General features: G+C 36.4%; 1 protein-coding gene across 1 annotated transcript in view; it reads right to left on the minus strand.

The window, feature by feature from the left end:
• The window catches only part of MALRD1 (MAM and LDL receptor class A domain containing 1), a 759,283-nt gene that overhangs the window by 573,134 nt on the left and 161,644 nt on the right, over positions 1-24,505 (minus strand). Inside the window, 5 exon segments of the mRNA XM_077896425.1 lie at positions 11,983-12,395; positions 16,017-16,384; positions 16,849-16,924; positions 16,927-16,953; positions 17,400-17,552. Coding sequence (XP_077752551.1) covers positions 11,983-12,395; positions 16,017-16,384; positions 16,849-16,924; positions 16,927-16,953; positions 17,400-17,552 — 1,037 coding nt within the window.

Consider the following 24,505-nt stretch of genomic DNA (forward strand, 5'->3'; position numbering starts at 1 on the left):
ATTATATAGCTTAGGCATTGAAGATATAAAAGTAGATACTATTCAAAATAAAACACAGAAAGAAAAGAAAATTAGAAAAAAGTTAAAGCAATAATATGCTCTGGAACAACAACTTTAAACAGCTTAATTTACATGTAATCAAAGTTTACAAAGGAAAGGAGAAAGAGGAAAAGAAAGCTTTGAGGATCTAAGTTAGTAATAAATTGGATTTCATCAAAATTAAAAAGCCTCCACTCTTTGAAGTATCTATTAAAAGAATTAAAACACAAGCTGAGAGAAAATATTTGTAATTAACATATCTGAGAAAAAGCTTGCATCCAGAAAATCTAAAAAAGCTCAAAACTCAATAAGAAAACAAAAATCCAATTTAAAAATTGGGCAAAAGATTTAAACAGACACTTCAAGTTTTGCTCCATTTGGCAAGCAAGCATAGAAAACATGTCCAACATAATTAATGCTAAGGGCAATGCAAATTAACACCACAAAAAGATACCATTACAGACTTCTAATAACTAACATTAAGAAGACTGATAATAACAAGTACTGGCTAAGATGTGGAGGAACTGGAACTAATATTTTCTGCTGATGGGAATAAAAATGGCTCAGTATTAAAAACAGTTTAAGAGTCTCTTAAAATGTTAAACATATTTCTAGCATGTTATCCAGCCATTCCATTCCTGGGTATTTACCAACATAAATAAAAGCAGATGTTTATATAAACATTTACATGCAAATATTTATAGTGGATTTACTTATAATACCCTGAACTACAAGCAACCCAAATATTGATCAATAATGGAGTAAACTGCGTTACATCCTTATAATAGAATACTATCTGGAAAGAGATACAAATGAATTACAGATACATTCCATAACATAAAAGAATCTTCTGAATGCAATAAGTCAGAAAAAAATACATACTGTACAATTTACATAAAAATTTGGAAAATATAAATTAATGTATACTGAGAGAAACCATGTCAGTAGTTGTGAAGGGATGGGAATGAGGGCCAAATGTATTAGAAAGCAACATGAAGAAGCTTTTAGAGGTGAAGCATATTTATCTATTAATTATCTTAATTGTGATAGTTTCAAAACTTTGAATATGTGTAGTTTATTAAATGTCAAATATACCTCAATAAAGATCATAATAAAGATCAGTTAGAAGCTTCATGTAAAGTCTTATATGTGAATGACCAGCTGAGCCTTTACTGACCATGCCACACATATAGCAGTGCTCAATTATTTCAAATGACATTGACAAGTAAAACAGTGCCTATACCTGCATGTGCAATCTAGTTCTATCCTATGTATTTCACTTTAAATGAATGATCCTGAATGGAAAACCCAGAAACTAAACAGTATGATGAGAAAAGGACTTAAAATTAAAGGTAGGTTAAAAGATCTCTTGGACAACAAATATTCACATTACAGGGGTCCCAGAAGAGGAAGAGAAAAAAAAAAAGTGTAGAAAGCTTATTTGAAGAAATAACTAAAAACCTTCCTAACTTTGGGAAGCAAATGGACATCCAAGTCCAAAAAGCAGAATTCCAAGTGAGATGATCTCAAGGAGGTCCACATCACCACATATATTCATTAAAATGTCAGAGGTTAAAGATGAGAGAATCCATTGCTGACCTAAGGAAGTAGGTAGAGTAGGAGGATTCCAAGCTCAATTCATCTCGTGGACACACCGATATAACACTTATATCAGAGAAAATAAATGAGAAAATGACACAAAGACTGACTGAACAGACTCCACAGCTAAATGTAGAGAAGAGGCCACATGGAAAAAAGTAGGAAGGGTGGAAATGCGGCCAGGAGCCAAACTGACCAGTGAGATTGTCTGCAAAATGAGAGACACTAGAACACAGCAGGGGAGAAGAGCAGACCCCACATCAGGCACCTGAGGCATGGGGTACCCATCTGGGAAGACAGATCCCCATAAAATTTAGCTTGGAACTTCAGAGGGGCCTAACTTTGTGAGTTCTTACAGTAAGTGTGGCTTAACAGCTGGAATTTTAAAAGTTAGCAAATTCAGATCTAGGAGAGCCAAAGTTCACAATGAAGCTGAGTCTCTTCCATTAAAGAGACAGCACAACAAACAGTCCCACTGAAATACAGCATAGAAGTAGTTTGAAAAACACCTGGGGTATACAAGAGGGAGATTTATTTACTAATCTCGGAGCACATGCTAAAAGGGCAAGGATCTTTGGAATATTAGTCCAAGAAGAAAAGAGTGGATGGGAACCATTTCCTTCCCCCAGCTTCGACAGATGGACACCTGGAGGACCCAGCACACAGCACAAACGCTCTCCATCTAGCTTCCTAAGAGCTCAATCAACCTCCCTGACTTTCTGCATATTCACCCTCCATTCTGGACTGACCTCTGCATGAGTTCCCCACTGGGCTATAGGTCCCCTATGGTAGCTGACTTGCATGGCCCTTGCTGGTACCTTGTGCTTTTGACCCCCATTGTCTAGACATGAGCCTTCCAAAATGCCTTTTGCAGGAGACCACCCAAAATGTTGCTACAAGCCTGGTAGGATGCAAGCAAACCCAATAGGGGTTATTACCACTTCAAAGTGACTTCTGCCCCATGAAGAGGCAAAGATAATGATAAACACACGTGACTAACTGTAGCAGTGCGCTGTGGGCAGACATCTGGTCTGATTATAGGCCACACCCACCAATGAAAGCTTCTGAGAACACACAGGAAGAGTGCCCTGCAGTTTGGTGCTAATGCAGCTCTGGTAAACACTGGGTCTGACTCAATTCAAGCCCCAGGTGGTCCCAAACTGGCTCACTAAAAACAAAAGGAACAAACCCTGATCACAACAGGAAAAAAAGAGCCATAGCAGATGACTGGGCTGAAGGTAAACATGGCCCAGCCACAACACTAGGGACCACAGTGCACATAAGAAAAACCTCTGAAGTGCCATGTTTGATTCAACGGGAAATTCCACTGCACTACAAGACCTCCTCTTCATAAAGCTCCTACTTTCAAGAGCAGGAGACAGCTGGATTTCCCTACATATAAAAACAGACACAGAGAGTTAGAAAAAGTGAGGGGACAGAGGAGTATGTCCCAAATGAAAGAACAGAACAAAATCACAGCCAGGGAGCTAAATGGAGCACAGATAAGCAATATGCCTGATAAAGAATTTAAAGTAATAAATTAGGGATCCCTGGGTGGCGCAGCGGTTTGGCGCCTGCCTTTGGCTCAGGGCGCGATCCTGGAGACCCGGGATCGAATCCCACATCGGGCTCCCGGTGCATGGAGCCTGCTTCTCCCTCTGCCTGTGTCTCTGCCTCTCTCTCTCTCTGTGACTATCATGAATAAATAAATAAAATCTTTAAAAAAAATAAAATAAAATAAAGTAATAAATTATACTTTAATAAAAATACTCACTGGACTTGAGAAAGGAGGGGAGAATTTCAGGTAGATCTTCAACAGAGGTGGATAATATAAAAAAGGCCTAGTCAAAAATAAAGAACTCAGTAACTGCAATTTAAAATGCAATAGAGGGAATAAATAGACTAGAGGAAGCAGAATAACTGATCAACAACCTGAAGGACAGAGTAATGGAAAACAAGTTGAACAGATGAGAGAACAAAAGAATCAGAAATAAAAATAGATTAAGGGAACTCAGTAACACCATCAAGCATAATAATTTTAATGTTATAGAAGTCCCAGAAGAAGAGAGAACAAAGGGATCAGAAAATGTATTTGAAGAAATAATGGCTAAAAACTTCCCTGATACAGGGAAAGAAACAGAGATCCAGATTGAGGAGGCACAAGAGTCCCCACCAAAATCAACACAAGGAGGTCCACAGAAAGACATACAGTAATAAAAATGCCAAAAAAAAAAAAAAAAAGTGATGGAGAATTTTAAAAGCAGTAAAAGGAAAAGAAATTGCCTGCAAGGGAAATCTCCTGAGGCTATCACCTGTTTTTTTCAGCAGAAACTTTTCAGGACAGAAGAGAGTAGCATGATATATTCAAAATGCTGGAAGAAAAAACCTGCAACCAAGAATACTCTATATAGCAAGGCTGTCATGCCAAATAGAAGGAAAGATAAAAGTTCCCAGATAATCAAAAATGAAAGGACTTATTAATAAAAAGATGTAACTTATGAGAGTATATACCTAAAATGTGGAGAAAAAAGTAAAAATTTAGTGCTTTTAGAATGGCCCAAACTTAAGTGACCATCAACTTAATATAGACTCTGTATGAATAAGATGTATATAAATGTAATGATAACCACAAATCAAACAGTGGTAATAGATATGCAAACAATAAAGAGAAACAAATCCAAGTATATTACTAAGGAGAGCAAGCAAACCCTGAGAGAAAAGAGCAAGAGCAGAAAGGAATCGAGAACACAAAACAACCATAAAACAAGTAAAAAAAATTGCAAATAAATACAAACCTATAAATAATTATTTGAATGTAAATGGACTAAATGTTCCAGTCAGAATAGATAAAAAAGCAAAACCAATCTATATTCTGCTTTTAAGAGACTCATTTCAGACCCAAAGAAACATGCTGACTCAAAGTAAAGAGATGGAAGAGCATTTATCATGCAATGGAATTGGAAAGAACGCTGGTGAAGCAATACTTGTATCGGACAAAACAGACTTTAAAACAAAGACTATAACCGGAGACAAAGAAGGACACTATATCATAATAAAGGAGACAATCCAACAAGAAGATATAGCAATTGTGAATATAATTCACCCACCCACCATGCACCCACCATGAGAGAACCCAAATACATAAAGCATAATAAGAAACATAAAGGAAGTAATCAAGAATAATATAATAATAATAGTCAGGGACTTTGACAACCAACTTACATCAATGGGTAGATCATCTAAACAGAAAATCAATAAGGAAACACTGGCTTTAAATGACACATGGACAAGACATATCTAACAGATACACTCAGAATATATAAACAGTGGAATATACATTCTTTTGAAGTGCAAATGGAACATTTTGCAGAATAGATAAAATATTAGGCCACAAAACAAGTATCAACAAATTCAAAAAGACTGAAGTCATACCATGGATCTTTTCTGACTGCAATGCTATAAAACTAGAAATCAGCAGCAAGATAAAATCTGGAGAATAAACGAATACATGGAAGTTAAATGACATGCTATTAAACAAAGGGTCCACCAATAAATCAAAGAAAAAAATTTAAAAAATACACAGAGACAAATTAAATGAAAACACAATGATCCAAAATCTTTCAGATGCAGCAAAAACAGTTCTAACATGGAAGTTTATAGCAATAATCTCAAATAAACAACCTACCTTTATACCTAAAGCAGCTGGAAAAAAACAAAACCAGTTGAATGATTGAATCAAAGAAACTATAAAGATTAGAACAAAAATAAATGAAATAGAAATAACAATAAAAATTAAACCAATGAAATCAGGAGCTGGTTCTTTGAAAAGATCAACAAAATTCACATTTAGCCAGACTCACCAAAAAGAAGAGAAAAAAAAAGAGGACTCAAGAAATGAAAGAGGAGAAGTAACAACTGACATAGAAATACAAAGGATTATAACAGCATATTATAAAAATAATTATAGGCCAACAAAATGGACAACATAGAAAACATGGATAAATTTCTAGAAATATAACCTCCCAAAACTGATCAGGAAGAAATAGTAAATTTGAAGAGACCAGGTAACAGCAATAAAATTGAATCAGTAATCAAAAAACTCCCAACAAACAAAAGCCTAGGACCACAAAGCTTCACTGGTAAATTCCACCAAACAGTTAAAGTAGGGATCCCTGGGTGGCGCAGCGGTTTAGCGCCTGCCTTCAGCCCAGGGCGCGATCCTGGAGACCCAGAATCGAATCCCACGTTGGGCTCCCGGGGCATGGAGCCTGCTTCTCCCTCTGCCTGTGTCTCTGCCTCTCTCTCTCTCTCTCTGTGTGTGACTATCATAAATAAATAAAAATTAAAAAAAAAAAAAAACAGTTAAAGTAGAGTTAAAACCTTTACTTCTCATATTATTCCAAAAAGTAAAAGAGGAAGGAAAGCTTCCAAATTCATTCTAAGAAGCCAAACCAGATAAAGATAAAACAAAAAAAGAGAACTACAGGCTGGTTATCGCTGATCAACACACATGAAAAAATTGTAAACTATGTTAACCAAATCCAACAATACATTAAACAAATCACGCCCCACAATTAAGTGGAATTTATTCCTGGAACCTGAGTGTGTTTTAATATACACATCAATCAACATGAACCATCACATCAAAAAGAGAAAGGCTACAAATCATATGACCATTTCAATAGATGCAGAAAAAACACTTCACAAATTTCAACATCCATTCATGATAGAAAACCCCAACCAACTAGGTTCAGAGGCAATATACCTCAGCATAATAAAGGACATATATGAAAAACTCATGGCTAATCATCCTCAATGAGGGAGTTTTTCCTCTAGGATCAGGCACAAGACAAGGATGTCCACTCTCAGTTTTATTCAACATAGTATGGAGAGTCCTAGCCACAGCAATCAGATAAGAAAAAGAAATAAAAGGTATACAAACTGGTAAGGAAGAAATAAAATTTTCCTTATTTGCAGTAATACTATATATAAAAACCTTTAAACTCCACCAAAAATATACTCTAACTCATCAATGAATTCAGTAAGTCTACAAGACACAAATATACAGAAATCTATTCCATTTCTATACATTAATAATGAAACAGCAGAAAGAGAAACTAAGAGAATAGTCCCATATACAATTGTACCAAAAGTAATAAAATACCTAGGAATAAATTTAACCAAGGAGGGAAAAGACATGTACTCTAAAAACTATACAGCAATGATAAAAGCAATTGAAGATGACACCAACAAAAATAGAAAGAATTTCTTTGCTTGTGGATAAGAAAAAATAATATCATTAAAATACTGATACTACTGAAAGCAATCTACAGATTTAAAATATAATATTAAAATGCCAATGGCAGTTTTCACCAAACAAGAACAAAGCATAAGAAAATTATGAAAAAAGTTATAAAATATGATGACATATACATAAAATGTGGATGAGGGAGTAAAGAGGAAAAGAACAGAAAAAGTAAAAGAAAGTTTTAGGAATGTGTTTTTGTTTTCTAGAACATGTTTGAACCTTAATGACCATCAAATTAACATAGACTGTTATTTACTTAGAATATTACATATGAACCTCATGGTAACCACAAACCCTAAATCTATAATAGATAAAAAGTATAGAGAAAGTCAAGCATAACAATATAGAAATTCATAAATCACAAGAAAATAAAACAAGAGAAGAAGAAATGTAGAAAGAAGAACTACAAAAACAAACAGAAACCAAGTACCAAAATGGCAATTATTACATACATATTAATAATTACTTTAAATGTAAATGGGCTAACAGCTCTAATCAAAAGATATAGGGTGGCAGAATGGATAAGAAAAACAATATCCATTGGGGTCACATTGGTGGCTCAGTGGCTGAGCATCTGCCTTTGGCTCAGGTCATGATCTCAGGGTTTTGGGTTCAAGTCCTGGATCAGGCTCCCTACAGCAAGCCTGCTTCTCCATCTATGTCTCTGCCTCTGTGTATCTCTTATGAATAAGTAAAATATTTAAAAAAAAGAAAAGCAATATCCATCTAAAGATGCCAACAGGAGTCTCACTTCAGACCTAAAGACTCATAAAGATTGAAAATGAAGGATTAAAAAAAAAAAATTCACCATGCAAACAAAAGCAAAAAAAAAAAAAAAAAAAAAATCCAGGATGGCAATACTTATATCAGACAGAACAGACTTTAAAAAAAAGAGAGTAGCAAGAGACAAAGATGGTCATTACACAATGATAAAGGGATTAATCCAAAAAGAGGATATGGCAATTATAAATATCTTGATCATATGCTATAAAACTAGAAATAAATCACAAGAAATAAGTGAAAATGTCACAAATATATGGAGACTCAACAACGTAATACCAAGCAGTCAACAAAGTAATTAAAGGAGAAATAACAAAATGCATAGACACAAAAATAAATGACAACACAATGGTCCAAAATTTTGGGAACGCAGCAAAAGCAGTTCTAAGGGAGAAATATATAGGGATATCAGCCTACCTCAAGATTCAAAATAAAGCTCCAATAAACAATTTAACATGTAAGGAACTAGAAAAATCCCAAGTATTTTTCAAAGAACTACAACAAATAATACTGAAATTTGTATGAAACCACAAAAGACTGAATAGCCAACACAATCTTGAGAGTGAAAAACAAAAGCTAAAAGTGTCATAGTTCCAGATTTCAAGATATATTACAGAACTGTACTAATCAAAAAACTATGGTACTGGTACAAAAAATCAACACATAAATCAAGAGAACAAAAGAGAGAGTTCAGAAACAAACATAGGATTAAATGGTCAATTCATCATGAATAAAGAGGCGAGAATATACAATGGAGAAAAGATAGTCCTTCGATATATGGTGCTGTGAAAATTGGATAGCTACATGAAAAAGAAGGAAATTAGACCACTTTTTAACACCACACACAAACTCAAAATGGATTAAAGAACTCAACATAAGACCTGAAACCATAAAAATCCTAGAAGAGAGGACAGGCAGTAATTTCCCTGGCATCAGCCATAGTACTATTTTTCTAGATATGTCTGCTGAGGCAAGGAAACAACATCAAAAATAAACTATTGGGACTATGTCAAAATAAAAAGCTTTACACAGCAAATATAATTATCAACAAAACAAAATGACAACCTACTGAATGGGAGAAGATATTTACAAATGATATATGTAATAAAGTATTAATATCCAAAATATATAAGGAATTTATACAACTTAATACCAAAAAAGCCAAACCATCCAATTAAAAAATGGGCAAATGACATACATACATTTCTCCAAATACATATAGATAGCCAACAGACACATGAAAATATGTTCACCATCACTAATTATCAGGGAAATGCAAATTAGAACCACAATGAGATATCACTATAAACCTGTCAGAATGGCTAAAACCAAAAATACAAGATACAAAAAATTTTAGCAGGACATATAGAAAAAGGAACCCTCTTGCACTGTTGGTGGGAATGCAAGAAGAGCAGCCACTGTGGAAAGAGTATGGAGGTTGCTCAAAAGCTTAAAAGTAGAAATATCTTATGATCCAATAATGCACTATTATTTACCCCCCAAATACAAAAACACTAATTTGAAAAGATGTATGCACCCATATGCTTACCACAGCATTATTTGTGATAGTCAAGATATGGAAGCAAACTAAATGCCCATCAATAGACAAATGGATAAGAAAGTATTATGTATACACACACACACACACACACACACACACACACACACACACACACGGAATATTATATAGCCATAAAAAGGAAGAGGTTTGCCATTTGAGAAAACATGGATTAACCTAGAGGGTATTGTGTGAAGTGAAATACATCAGACAAACACTTAAGTGGAAGTTTTTTAAAATGAGTAAACAAACAAAAAGCAAAATGAGATGCATAAATCCAGACCACTAACTGGTGGTTGTCACAGGAGAGGAGTGTGGGGTGTTGGGCAAAATGGTTGAAGTGAAGTGGGTACAGACTTCTAGTTATTGAATGAGTAGGCCATAAGAATGAATGCACAGCATGAAGAATACAGTTAAAGATGGTGTAAGAGCAGTGTGTCAGGACAGGCCGTAGCTACACTTATGGTGAACATAGTATAATATATGGTCTTGTTGAATCACTATGTTGTACACCTGAAGCTAATGTAACCTTGTGTGTCAACTATATATACATACATAGCTTCTGAAAAATTCTTGGATTTTTCTTTTAAACAAACATTTAATGAGCACATTACCTGCTGGACTGACACTAGCTAATTTCACCTACAATATCACAGCTAAGTAAAATCTTGGTTATTTCTGCTCTCACCACAACTCTGTATACTTATTATTCCAGGAAGGAAAATCTCTGGTCACTGAAATTGGACCCAATTTTTATTATCTTAACTACACCACAAGCACAATCTGATTTTACCTTCTCAAGCCTGGATGTCATTGGAAAAGAAAAAAAAGCCTAGAAGAACCATTGGATAAAAACGAACAGAGTACTGCATGTATAACCCAAAATGGGTTCCACACACCAACTTCTATATTTTGGATTCATAACTAAAGGATTCCTTGGTTAGTTCTCTGTTCATCTGAATGTGAAACAGCTCCCTTGCCAAGGTGATTTTCTCCTGGCAACCAATTCTTGAGTAAATATCAAAAGGAGAGTTTATCCACTGAATACTAGTTTGACCCAAATTACAATTCGTCTGATTAAATATTAAGAACTAATTTGAAGTGGGTGATCCGTTATTAAATAAAAGTCGAAGAACCTTCCTTCCTTTTCATTTCTTGTGATTACATGCACCTGCCACGATGGCTGAAAAGCAAAACAACACTCTACATATAGCAGACTAGTTCTCATAATTTCAGCCTGTGTCTATCTGGACAAATCACCCATTTCAATGTATTCTTTAGTGAGTCATATACAATGTGTATCTATGATGGCTTTTTTTAAAGCTTTTATTTATTTATTTGACACAGAGAAAGAGAGCACAAGCAAGAGGAGTGGCAGGCAGAGGCAGAAGCAGGCTTCTTAGTGAGCGGGGAGCCCAATGCAGGGCTGGATCCCAGGAACTGAGATCATGGCCTGAGCCCAAGGCAGATGCTTAAATGATGCAGCCACCCAGACATTCCTCTATCATGGCTCTTAAGACATTTAGGTTGAAACAGTGCTTTAAATAAGGGAACAGAGAAATTCAGTACATGTAAAAAAAAAAAAAAAAAAAAAGTTTAGCCAGGAGAGGTAAGGAGTTTCTCCCTGTATATTACATATAGATCTATTTTAGCAAAGAGAAAAAGAATATTCGACCCTCCTACACATGACAGGCTGTATGATATATTAGAAAGGGAATGAATGTGAATTAATCGGAAACTGCAGATTCCATTCCAAGCCCTCATTCTGCTGCTCACCATCTATTTGGCCAGATATAAATAACAACCTCTCCAAGATTTTTATTCATATTTGTAAAACTGATAAAAAGATCCTGACTTACCCACTTCAGGGAATTGCTAAGGGAATCAAAGAGATAATAGAAATCGCCTTCATAAAATCTTAAAAGCTACATAAGCATTTAAACCCACCATTCCAAGTTTTCCTTTTATTTATTTTTTTTTTAAGATTTTATTCATTTATTCATGAGAAACACAGAGAGGAGAGAGAGAGAGAGGCAGAGACACAGGCAGAGGGAGAAGCAGGCTCCTCACAGGGAGCCTGAGGTGGGACTCGATCTCGGGACTCCAGGATCAGCCCCTGGGCTGAAGGCAGCGCTAAACCGCTGAGCTTCCTGGGCTGCCCCGAAGTTTTCCTTTTAGGAGAAGGTAGGTGAGAATCACAGTAAAGAATATTTCAACAGGAGACCTAGCTAGACCTCTGGCTCTGCCCCAGAGTAGCTGTGTGATTCTCCAACACAGCATGCACCCTTCTCAAATTTCTGCTGCATACCTATAAAATGTGGAAAAGTCTGATGGAATATTTAAAAATCACAGATTTTAGAACCTGAACATTTGGCAGAGTACCATATATTGAGCAAAACTCTTTTTCCCTCCAGATTTTTTATTTCAAGAGAACAATGACTTAAAGTCAGAGGGACCTGCAGCTGCTGCCAATGCCATGTGTCCACCTTTAGAAATTTTAATCACAGATTATTGGGGGTAGTCAAGGAGGAAAGCAACTTCACATGCTTTGACACAACCTTAATTGCATGATAAATGTACTTCCAAATAACTCTGATCAAATTCCACTGGCTTTTAATTCAAGGATATAGCGATCTTTCATATTCCTTAGACATTCTGATGCATCTTAAATACACATTATGAAAGCCATTATCTATACCTGAAAAGGCTGCCTGCTGGAAAGATTGAGGTGTTTCCTTATCCATCTGTTGCCTTGATTCCCAAATATCTGCCACAGCAGCTGTCCTCTTGTGTTACTCCAAACTCTCTGGTAGATGGCCAGCCTATAAATATGCTTTCCAAACATGTGGTAATATAAGTGGAAGTTGCAGCCCCCTGCATCGGTGGCATTGAGGACAGGGCTGAGTAAAGTAGCTCTGTTTTGGAAAACCTGTGGCTCCGAAGATTCTATGTAGAGATAGTGTCCTTTAGCTGTGCCCAAGGTATGATCCTTCATTGGCCCTGTATTAAGTGTTGAAGTTGGACCGTGCTTCCTGGTCCAATCAACGTCGTCTTCTGTATCTTGTTCCCAGTTACAGATTCCATTTTCAAAGTTACATTGGAACTCAGGTACTGAAATTGGCATTAAATAACAACAAAAAAATAATGAAGGACAAAAAAAAAAAAAAAAACATGATTAAGAATACTTGTGATATTTGGCTCCTGCCAAGGTTAATGATTTTAATGTTTTTTAAATGTGACACTAAAAGGTTTTAAAAAGTGAATAAATCCTAGATTTATATCAAGTAATAATATTTTATAGACTGGGGGGGGGGGGCATTACTTCAGCCATTATTTTCCAAATGCCTTTTATACCCATCCTTCACCATTTCCAGCACTATAACTTTATGCAAATGATGAGGGCACCATGGCTGACTCAATACTATAAACTTCTGGCTCAGTCGATTTCAACCTTAGCCAAATGTCCCAATCACCAGTGAATGTTAAAAATCAAAACAAAACAAATAACATGAAGTTCCAGAACTCATCTTCAGAGATGTTGATTTATTTTTTTTTAAGATTTATTTATTTTAGAGAGAGAAAAGGGGGTTCAGGGGACAGAGGGAGAGATAATCTCAAGCAGGCTCTCCACTGAGCACAGAGCCCTACACGGGGCTCAGTCTCACGATCCTGAGATTATGACCCAAGCCAAAATCAAGAGTTGGATGCTGAACCAACTGAGCCACCCCGGCACCCCCAGAGATGTTGACTGAACTGCCACAAATAGTGCGGTTGAACATCAAGATAATTCATTATCTCCCTTGGCGATTCTAACATGCAGAACTGAAGAGTCATACTTTAATAGAGTCCAATCTTTCAGAATCACCTGATGTGTACAGCATAATTGCTTGCTCCATGGCGAAGCTCCATACCAGCACTACCTGGTTAGATATGGGGGACCCAGCAATCCATATTTTTAACAAGTACTCAACATGATCCTGATGCCAGCATTTTCCAGACCTCAGGCTGAAAAACTCCTCCCTTTGGTTTCATCTTTCCCCAATTCCACATTTCCCTCCATCAGTGCCAGAAAGACCATTCTTCTGCCTTCCATGGCAATTTATCATTTTCTTCCTGTACATACATACTCATTTAATCCAAACTGAAATCTAAGCTCTTCTTTCAAGCTTTACCTTTCCCAAGTTAAATTAACTTCCTGTTTGTCCCTGGCCAGCCTTTTCTTAGCATACACCACCTTCCCCACTTGCCTTAAACACCTCACTCCTCTCTCCTTCTCTATTTATGCCTCCTGTTGTGCTGCGGGCTCTTGGCAGCATCTCCTGAGAGGCAGTCTTTTCTTCTCACTGGATTGCAGCTCCTTTGAGCTGGAGCTTTTAAGCTTTAACCCCCCTCCAGGCACTAGAAGAATTCAAAGCACTTATAAAGGATTGACTAGCCCCTCGTCACCTCGCTTATCTACCACAATTTCCACAATATAGTAATGTAGTCATTTTCAGGATGTGAACATTTTGTTGACAACAAGGATTTGTTTTTAGAATAAAAACATCTAGCATTATTTGGGTAGAAGGAACAGGAGTTAGAATTAATGCGTAGTTTTACATTTTAGCTTCATTCACCTAAGTTAATATTTTTTAAAAATATAAATGTCAGCTGTCCTTTCACTATTCATCTTAGTAAATGCACTTGGTGCCAAAGGGGAATAAATATTCTGAAACAATAAATATAAGCATATGTGGATAAATGCAGCCGGGCTAGAACAAATCATCTGTCTTCGAAAACCACAGAACAGGAGCTTAGAACTAATGATGGGAGCCCAGTGAGTAAATGTCAAATGGGAGATGAGCTTTTGTTTGATATTTCCTCACTTGTGACTAATCAAGCCCAGCTGTGACGTGAACTGGGGACCCAAAGCGTACTCTCCGGGTGTCAGTCTTTGGCTGTGGAGCAGAAGGAGAATGTCAAGCTGCTAAGGTTTTTGACATAAAACTGGCACTAAAGCCAACAGATTTTGATATTGCCTGTCTCCATATTGACTGTATGTTCAATCTCTATTTCGAAAAGGAATGCATGTAGCTCCACCTTCAAATAAAAAACCCTATCTCTAAACGTAGGAAGCTTTAGGAAATACAACATAGATTTCTGGATGCCTAATGTATTCTATGGAATCCAGGAATACATTTATATGGAAAGCTGCAAGAGAAACTGACAGTCTGATACCACTACTGTTCTCTTTCACTAATATTTAGTCACAAGTAGTATTTTGATTATGTACTGACATAACTCCATTCTAAGTTAATAGTAGTTTTAAGGATAATTTGCCTTTTTTTTTTTTCTTTTTTTAAGGAGTGGGCTTTGGAGAGCTTCAGAAAGATGAAAAAGCTTTCTAAATCCACAAAAATAAATTACCTTGGGGACAAGTAACACTTCTTATGGTAGCCATTGTCTAAATTATCAACTTTATTTATATCCACTCAAAGAATTAGTTGTGTAATGAGATGCATGGTAATTCTGACTTCAATCCACCTGACTGTATCAAAGATCACATATATGCATCATGCTGTACAATAATTTATATGGAGATTTCTTAATGCAGTGTTTCCTATGATGCACCAAGCATTTTATGGCTTCACTTTGGTTTATAATTAGCCTCTCAATTTAATAGGCATATAGCTTGAATTTTAAGAATTGTTGCTATTTCTGGACGAAGAAAGATGCAGATTCTTTTTCTGATTGATTTTGTAATTGAAGTAAAAAACAGCTATAAGCTTCTGATTCATTTGCAGGAGCAAGTGCAATGGGCACTACCTGGTGCTAGGTTTATTAAATTATAAAATGTATACAATCATCAGATACCATAAACTTTCTGGTAATTTAAACCAGAAACTCAAGACATACCTTTGACACAGCACTCCCTGCTCCCTATAGCCAAAACATCACCAAATGTCCCTCCTAAGAATTTCCCCAAACATCAGTCCCTCCATCTCCATCACTGCCACTGTGATACAGGCTGCCCACACCTCCTCAGTGGATTACCGCAATGGCCTCCTGATGGGTCTCCCAAATCCACTCTCCTCCAATCCACTTATCACTCTGTATCTACACTGACATGTTTGAATATGCCAATTTTATTATATCACCTTCCTTCTTAAAAACCCTCATGAAGAAAAACTTTCCTAATATAGACTATAAATATCTGCAAATCTGGCCTCCCTCACATTTCTGTCCTTATACTGCACCCTATCTCTCCTTCACCTCCTGGCTCCTACCACACTGGCTGGTCTCCATCTGCTACACGGTCACATATCAGGGCTTTTGCATATATATGCTCTGACTTTTTTATTTTCAGATCTCAGCTAAGTCATCTCCTTTAGAAAGTTTAATACCATTATTATAAAGTCACTGCACTCCTCTCCGTATCTCCCATCAAAGCTTCCAGTTTGTATTTTTAAAACAATATTTGAATAATATCTATCTTCTCAATTAGACTGTAAATTCCATGAGATCTGAAACTCAGTCATTGTGGTTAGCACTTTATCTATAGTATCTAGTTAATAAGTCCACATAACAAATATCGGTAGCCCGATTAATCAACCACTCATCACCGTCGTCAACTCTGGAACAATGCTTCCTGTCTTTGCCTTGATTGGCTAGAAAACAGTGAACAAATCAAGATCTCCACTGTAAAAATACGAAGGACCAAAATAACAACAACAACAACAACAAAGCACTTACCACAGTCAATCTCATCAGTGTGATCACCACAATCATCCAGCAAATCACATAACAGAAGCTTTTCTATGCAAGCCTTGCTGCGTCAACACCAGAAAAAGTCCGGCCCTTCACAGCTCTCTGCAGGAAGGGGAAGGGTACAATTTTCAAATCTGATGTCATCAATAGCTGAGACTCCATCATAAATGCCAAGACTGACTTTATCTAGTGACAAATGGAAGGGCTGAGTAAGGCGTCCAAGCTGAATAGTGGCCTGTGACCACTGGTTGCCCTGGTTATACAATACTCTCCAGAGTACTGTAGAGTCGTTGGAATCTTCCACATGTAGCTGTAGCTCAGCTGCTCCCACTGACAGACCATGGTCATAAAACCTGAAAAAGAACAAACACAAGGAATGGAAATGATTTATTGCATAGACTAAATATTTAACTTATGGCTCTTTCACTCAGTCAACCGTTGATTAATAATTAGCTACAATGGACGCCTTTATTTCTTGCAGTAATCATTGCTGTTCATATGTGAGAGCTTATCTGCTGAGGTGCATACTCTGGCTCCAGGACCCTGGGAGCCTTTCTCAAGGAGTTCCATCCAGAACAGAGGAGGCAGAGTTAATTAAATTATAATCCACTGTTGGAGGGAAAGAGTCTCTTTCATCTAAAGAAAGAACACAACAAATACTGATAATGTGCTTCTAAGTAAACTGCTAATTGTATAAATATAACAGTACCTATTTTTAAAGCCAAACCAAGGGCAAATCATAAAGTCTAACAAGTGCAGAAGTACGCCTGCAACCACCGGGTTGCTGGGGTAGCTGACCACAGTTTTTAGTATTTACCAGAAGGAAAGTATGCATCCAGGTCCTGCCTGGCTAAACTTTGGGCTCTGAAGTTTGGGAACTTGTGACAAGCTTCTGCTTTCTTCAGAATGAACATAAAATGCCCTATTGAGATACAAATATAAATTGTAAGTTAACCGACTGAGTTGAGGCACCTGCCTCTTAACCTTGTACTAAGCTCTGTGTCTGACTAAAAATTAAGACTATACAATTAAGACTAAAATTAATTAAGACTAAAATTAAGACTATACAATTAAAAATCAATAAATATGATGAGTCAAATTTGCTCTTATGAAAACTAAACTAGTATCTACCTCCAGGTTGAAAATCATGCAAAAAGTTAATAATTTAAGTGAATTCAGCCAAAAGCATATCTATACTCCCTCCCCACCACCCTTAAAGGAGTCATTTCATACTAACAACATAAACATAATTGACAGTATTTAGCTATTTGTCACACTATTTGTTGCAGTAACATAGAGCTTTAATTGCTTATCTTTCTCTTAACAGGCCTGACCAAGGGTGAACAAAAGCCTCTCCTTGCTTATTACCTTCAGTTGTGTTGGGAGTATGATCCCTAGGTGGAGCCTGTTGCTCAAATTCAGCCGAAAGGTTACTTCTAGAGTTCCATACCCAATCAAAATGGTCACCACTAATTGCTTCAAACCAACCACAGCTATCTGCTTCAAAGTCACATTTGGAGCCTGAAAAACAAAATGTGACTCCTAGGATGGCTCTCCAGAGTATTCATATACTTTAGAATGGGTAAAGTTCAACTGAAATCACCTTGTTATACTTCTCTAAGTACATTAAAGGATACATTTGAGGAAAAAATAGATCCTATCTGATCTAAAAAGAAATAAAAACCAGAGTTGTGCTTTCCATACTGAAAAATTAATAAAGCAGATTTATCAATTTAAGAAATTACATTTTTACCAAATAATCTTTCAAAGAAACAGCATTATTCAGCTATATTGAGTATAGAATTGCCAAGGTCTACCTAATTTATTCAATACTCCTGTTATTTCTCTGCCACTATGACATTATTTGGAAGACTTCATTGTTCCTACAGATTATTTTATACTAAAATATGAAAAGTATCTACTTCAAAAAAATTAAAATTTGAAAAACCAAGATTATTATAATTAATATTACGTTCACCACCAATTTTGTAGAGTTTAATATTTCCCAAAGTACTGTATGCATTGCATAATATTTATAGGGCAGAATAATTTGACCCACTTTTCAGGAAATAGGTAAGAAATAGTTAATTTCCACAAAGCCATTAGAAAAGAGGAAGAGAAAGGCAGGACTGAGAAGTTATAATAACAGTATGAATTATAGCTAATATTTAATAGATACCTATGTCATAGACCCTGTACTAAACACTTTATATAGATCCAACTTTCACAATAGCCCAAGGAAGAAAGGGAAGTTCAAGGAAGTTATTAATCTAACTAAGGTCATAGAGTTAGGAAACTATATAAATGGATTGAAATCCAAAGATTTTTCACTCCAATGATAATTAAGACAAGTTAGGGGAAAATGCTAAGAATATTTAAAACTACATTTTTATAGGCCATCTCTGTTTATAAATACATAATATATAAATAACTCATAAATATACCTAGATTTCAGTGGTTTCAAAGTATGTAGTTGCCATTTCAATCCCTGGGAAAGTAATGCTTTTGATTCCTTTTTCAGACAATTAAAAAAAAACAAAGGGGGACACCTGGGTGGCTCAGTGGTTGAGCATCTGCCTTCGGCTTAGGGCATGATCTCAGGTCCAGGGATTGAGTCCCACATCAGGTTCCTGCAGGGAGCCTGCTTCTCTCTCTGCCTATGTCTCTGCCTCTCTGTCTCTCATGAATAAATAAAATCTTAAAAAAAAAGGATCCAGGAGTTCTTTTATGAAAATACAGAAAGAAAACAAGTTATTGCTACTATGGAATAGCTATCACACATAGTTACCTGGAAAGGGAGCCTTATTGTCTATTGTCTGCTATCCAAGGAGATACCAATGTAGAAATAAATGAATATACTAATGGTGGTAAAATTTCAGGAACCACTGTGGCAATTTTCTAGTTTTCTTAGATAAGATCCACCAAAGACAGCAATTTTTAACAGATGATTTGCTGCTAAAATTTAAATATGCCTATCTAATATATTGTGTTCCCAAATATTTAGATTTCTATACACATTTTAAAAACTCACCTCAGTTGGTCAGAGATGTAATAAACCAGCTGAAATTAATCTAGCTAGCTGTTAACCAAATATACACTTCATAAGAACACCTATTAAAAATCTGTATGTCGGGACGCCTGGGTGGCTCATCAGTTGAGCAACTGCCATCAGTTCAGGTCGTGATCCCAGGGTCCAGGATTGAGTCCCGCATTGGGTTCCCTGCAAGGAGCCTGCTTCTTCCTCTGCCTAAGTCTCTGTCTCTTTCTCAGTGTTGTTCATAAATAAATGAATAAATAATCTTTAAAAAAGTCTTTTCTTTTCTTTTTTTTTTTTTTTTTGGTGTTCAATTTGCCAACATACAGAATAACACCCAGTGCTCATCCCATCAAATGCTCCCCTCAGTGCCCGTCACCCATTCACCCCCACCCCCTGCCCTCCTCCCTTTCCATCACCCCTAGTTTGTTTCCCAGAGTTAGGAGTCTTTATGTTCCGTCTCCCTTTCTGATATTTCCTACCCATTTCTTCTCCCTTCCCTTCTATTCCCTTTCACTATTATTTATATTCCCCAAATGAATGAGACCATATAATGTTTGTCCTTCTCCGATTGACTTATTTTACTCAGCATAATACCCTCCAGTTCCATCCACGTTGAAGCAAATGGTGGGTATTTGTCATTTCTAATGGCTGAGCAATATTTTCAGACTTAGAGATATAATATTCTGGGTAAATTTTAACAATTGAGGTTCAAAGATTGTTCACTTTTCTGGAGCTTCACTATTGACTTCCTTAATTATCATCATTATCAGAAACAACATAATTTGCAAGAATCAGTTATCACTACTTCAGGGTTTATTGTATACCAAGCTTTGTGCTAGAGGCTGTTATGTTCATCATAGGATACCTGTTGACATAGTTTCTTTTTTTAATTTTTTTAAGATATTATTTATTTATTCATGAGAGAGACAGAGAGAGGCAGAGACATAGGCAGAGGGAGAAGCAAGATCCCCACAGGAAACTGATGCAGGACTAGATCCCAGACCCCAGGATCATGCCCTGAGCCAGAGGCGGACACTCAACCACTGACCCACCCAGGTGTCCCTGACATAAAGTTTCTAAAACTTATTTCTATATTCTATTTCTATGGATATGAGTAAAAAACCTAGTGACTCTATAGCAGCTTTTAATTATTTTCAGTAAAATTACCCTTGTTGCCACTATTAGTTATATAAATATAATTATAGTAGCTACCCCCAAGGAAAGGAAGTTAGGGGATATTTGGTAGAAAGACACACAGGTCCATCACCCTACACTATCACTGTCATGTTGAGAGCTTTTCACTAGGAGAGAAGAAATTAAATTTATGTAGGAGCCAAGGAACCTTGGCAGGGTGATGGATACAGAATCAGATGGTCTTATATCAGACTTACTGTTAGAACTTTGATGGTTTGAGATGATTCCTACAGAGAATCATGTATAAGAAATAAACATGAAATGAGCAAAGCCTGGAGCTGATAATTTGGGTCTCACACAAAGACTTAAAAATTTATAGAAGGGTACTCTTTGATATATACCCAAAGGAGCCCAAAACACATCCACACAGAAACCTGTACATGGCAATTCCTAACTGCCAAAACATGGAAAAAAAAAAAAGTCCCTCAATAGGTGAATGGACAAACCGTACTATACCCAGACAGTGGAGTGTTATTCAGCACTAAAAATAAATGAGCTATCAAGCCATGAAAAGCCATGGAGGAAACTTAAATGCATATTACTAAGTGAAAGAAACCAGTCTGAAAAGGCTCCATACTGTAGGCTTTCAACTATTTAACATTCTGGAAAAGGCAAAAATATGAAAAGAGTAAAAGGAGGAGTGGTTGCCACAATTTAAAGGTTGGGGGAAGGCTGATGAGGTGATTCACAAGAGTATTTTCAATACAAGAGCAATGTCATGAAAATACTTTGTATGATACCATATTGATAAATAGATTTTACCACACATTCTTCCAAACCCACAGAATGTAACACACCAAGAGTGGATCATAATGGGCTTTGAGTAATTATGATGTATCAGAGTCGATTCATCAGTTGTGACAAGTGCCCCCCTCCCCTGCCCGCTGGGAAATCTTGATGTAGAAGAGGCTCTCTCTCTCTCTCTCTCTTTCTCTCTCTGTGTGTGTGTGTGTGTGTGTGTGTGTGTGTGGCAGGAGAGGTATGTGGGAAATCTCTAATTTTTCCTCAACTTTTCTGTGACTTGAAAACTGCTCTGAAAAAAAAAGTCATAATAATTAATTAGTTGAGCTGCAGAAGAAAAGTCTGAGCTAGCAGAGGTTAGTTCATGAGGTTTAAGGAAAGAAGCCATCTCCATGACATAAAAATGCAAGGTGAAGCAACAAATGCTGATGCAGAAGCTGCAGCAAGGTATCCAGAAGTTGTAGCTAAGAGAATTAATGAAGGCAGCCACACTGAACCACAGATTTTCAATGTAGATTAAACAGCCTCATAGTGGACGTTAGGACTTTCATAGCTAGAGAGAAGTCAATGTCTGGCTTTAAAGCATCAAAGGACAGGCTGACTCTCTAAGTTAGGGGCTAATGCAGCTGGTGACTTTAAGCCAAAGCCAATACTCATTTACTGTTATGAAATTCCTAGGGCCCTTCAGAATTATGCTAAATCTCTTCTATCTGTGCTCTATAAATGGAACTGCAAAGCCTAGATGACCGTACATCTATTTATGACATGGTTTCGTGAATATTTTAAGTCTACTGTTGAACTGACTGCTCAGAAAAAAAAAAGATTCGTTTCAAAATATGACTGCTCGCTAACAACGCACCTGGGCACCCAAGGGCTTTGATGGAGAGGTACAATGAGATTAATGCTGTTTTTATACCTCTAATACAACATCCATTCTGCAGCCCATGGATCAAGTGGTCATTTTCAACTTTCAAGGCTTAATATTTAAGAAACACATTTCATACAGCTATAGATGCCATAGATACTGATTTCTCTGATGGATGTGGGAAAAGTCCATTGAAAGCCTTCTGGAAAGGACTGACCATGCTAAATGCTGTTAAGAACATTTGTGATTTGGAGAAGCATTCAAAATATCAACATAAATAGGAATTTGAAAGAAGTTGACTCTACACCCCAGGGATGACTTTGAGGGGCTCAAGACTTCAGTGGAGGAAATAACTGCAGATGGGGTGGAAACAGCAGGAGAACTAGAATTAGAGGTAGAACCTGAAGATGTGACTGAACTGCTGCTATCTCATAATAAAACTTGGATGGAATAAGTCAGTCAGAAAAAGATCAATACCATATCATCTCACTTATATGTGGAATTTAAGAAATAAAGCAGATGAACATAGGGGAAGGGAAAACAAAAAAAGAAGCAAACCACAGGAGACTCTTAGCTACAAAGAACAAACTAAGGGTTGCTGGAGGGAAGATGGGTGAGCTGGGTGATAAGTATTATTGGTTGCACTTGTGATGAGCACATGATTTTATACATTAGTAATGAATCACTGTACTCTACTTCTGAAACCAATATTGCACCACATGCTAGCTAACTAGAATCTAAGCAAAAACTTAAAATTTTTTAAAAAGTACTAATGCCAAAAATGATGGCTTTAAAAATGGGGGAAAAAAAACTTGAACAGATTAGGAGTTGCTTCCTATGGATGAAAAAAGAAAGTGATTTCTTGAGACGTAACCTATTCCTACTCCTGGGGAAGAATCTGTAAAGACTGTTGAAATGACAATAAGGGACTCAGAATATTACATAAACTTAGTTGATAAAGCAGCAGCAAGGTTAGAGAAGACTGACTCCAATTTTGAAAGAGGTTGTACTGCGGGTAAGATGCTATCAAATAGCACCATATCCTACAGAGAACTGTTCATGAAAGGAAGAGCCAATTGATGTAGCAAATTTCACTGTTGTCTGATTTTAGCAAATTGGCACAGCTATCCAACCTTCAGTGACTACCACCCTGACCAGTCAGCAACAATCAACATAGAAGCAGGACCTTCCACCAACAAACAATTATGACTCCTTGAAAATTTGTATGATAGAATTTTCTAACAATAAAGTACTTTTTAATTAAGGTATATACATTGTTTCTTTAGACATAATACTACTGCACACTTAACAGACTAAGGTATAGTGCAAACATAATTTTTATATGCACTGGAAAAGCAAAGAATTGATTTTATTGTGATACTTGCTTAGCTGCTGTGGTCTGGAACAAAAACCACAATATCTCTGAGGCATAGCTATGATAACTGTAAGTCCACTAGGTTAACTCTCCCTGTTTATCTCTCTTTCTTCCTAGATTTCATGACCCTCCTTGAAAGTTGCATGAAGGAGGACAAAAGTTATTTGAGTATTCTAGTACATTGAGGTTCTACTTTATTTGATTTGATTAAGCAGAGGTTATTATAAGCTTTAAATGCATTAAAACTATGCATACTATTTTAGAACATGTTCTCTACTCATAGTATTTCTTTGAGCTTCAGGCTTTTTCATGCATTCAAATGGAGTTATAATAATTTTGGAGTTATAATGTTAAAATAACTATAGTCTTCATCAATAGTTAATATTCATTAGTTATTTAAAGCACAAAATATTTGTAAAAATTTGTAAAAAGTCAAATATTTGTAAAAGTACCATGAAATCAAAAAGACTGCTATATAAATAAGTAGATGAAATCTTTTAAAGGAACACCAATGCACAAACAATAAAACTTTACATTCAAAATCATTGCATTTGAAGTAGCAATTATTAATTACATTATTCTACACATGGTTTTAAGGGTCTCCTGGTAATCTGACCAGTGGAGGTACTATTGGGACATAATTCTCCAGGGCCTCTCATGTTTCTGCATGTCCTATAAACTGAGCCATTAACTGCCCCTTTGTACCAGACCATCCTTTTAAGGATATTAAAACAGTAAATGCTCATGAAAAATAGAAGTAGTGACTCCATCTATAAGAGAGGGCAAATTATTATCTTGTATAATATAATAAGGAAAATGTACTCCTCTTAAATATAGGTCAGACACATTTGCTTGAATCCCACTATAAAAGATTTGGGTTCCATAAACTCAGGCTTTCTTAGCTGTGATGCAAAACCTATTTCTTATGCATATCTGCCTGAGCCCCTCTGAGCTGCTCCTGGGACTCAGGGAGCAAGAGGAACTAAGGCAAACAGGACATTTATGCTGGGTGTTACACCATTAGTAATGAATCCTTTAGTCTCTGAACCAGAAGTCTCACCTATTTTGGCAGCATCCATAGAACTACACAGGCTAACTTGCTAGCTTATAAGTAAAGTTTCAGACTCTTCACATTTCTCAACACATCCTACATTAAATTATGTATATACATACAAAATACATAAGTATTTATATATATATTTATATATATATATATAGTGCTCACCAATAGGGAGCCTAAAATCTAGCATGGGAAATTTATA

This window comes from Canis aureus, chromosome 5 (assembly GCF_053574225.1).
Source record: "Canis aureus isolate CA01 chromosome 5, VMU_Caureus_v.1.0, whole genome shotgun sequence".
Lineage (NCBI taxonomy): Eukaryota > Metazoa > Chordata > Mammalia > Carnivora > Canidae > Canis > Canis aureus.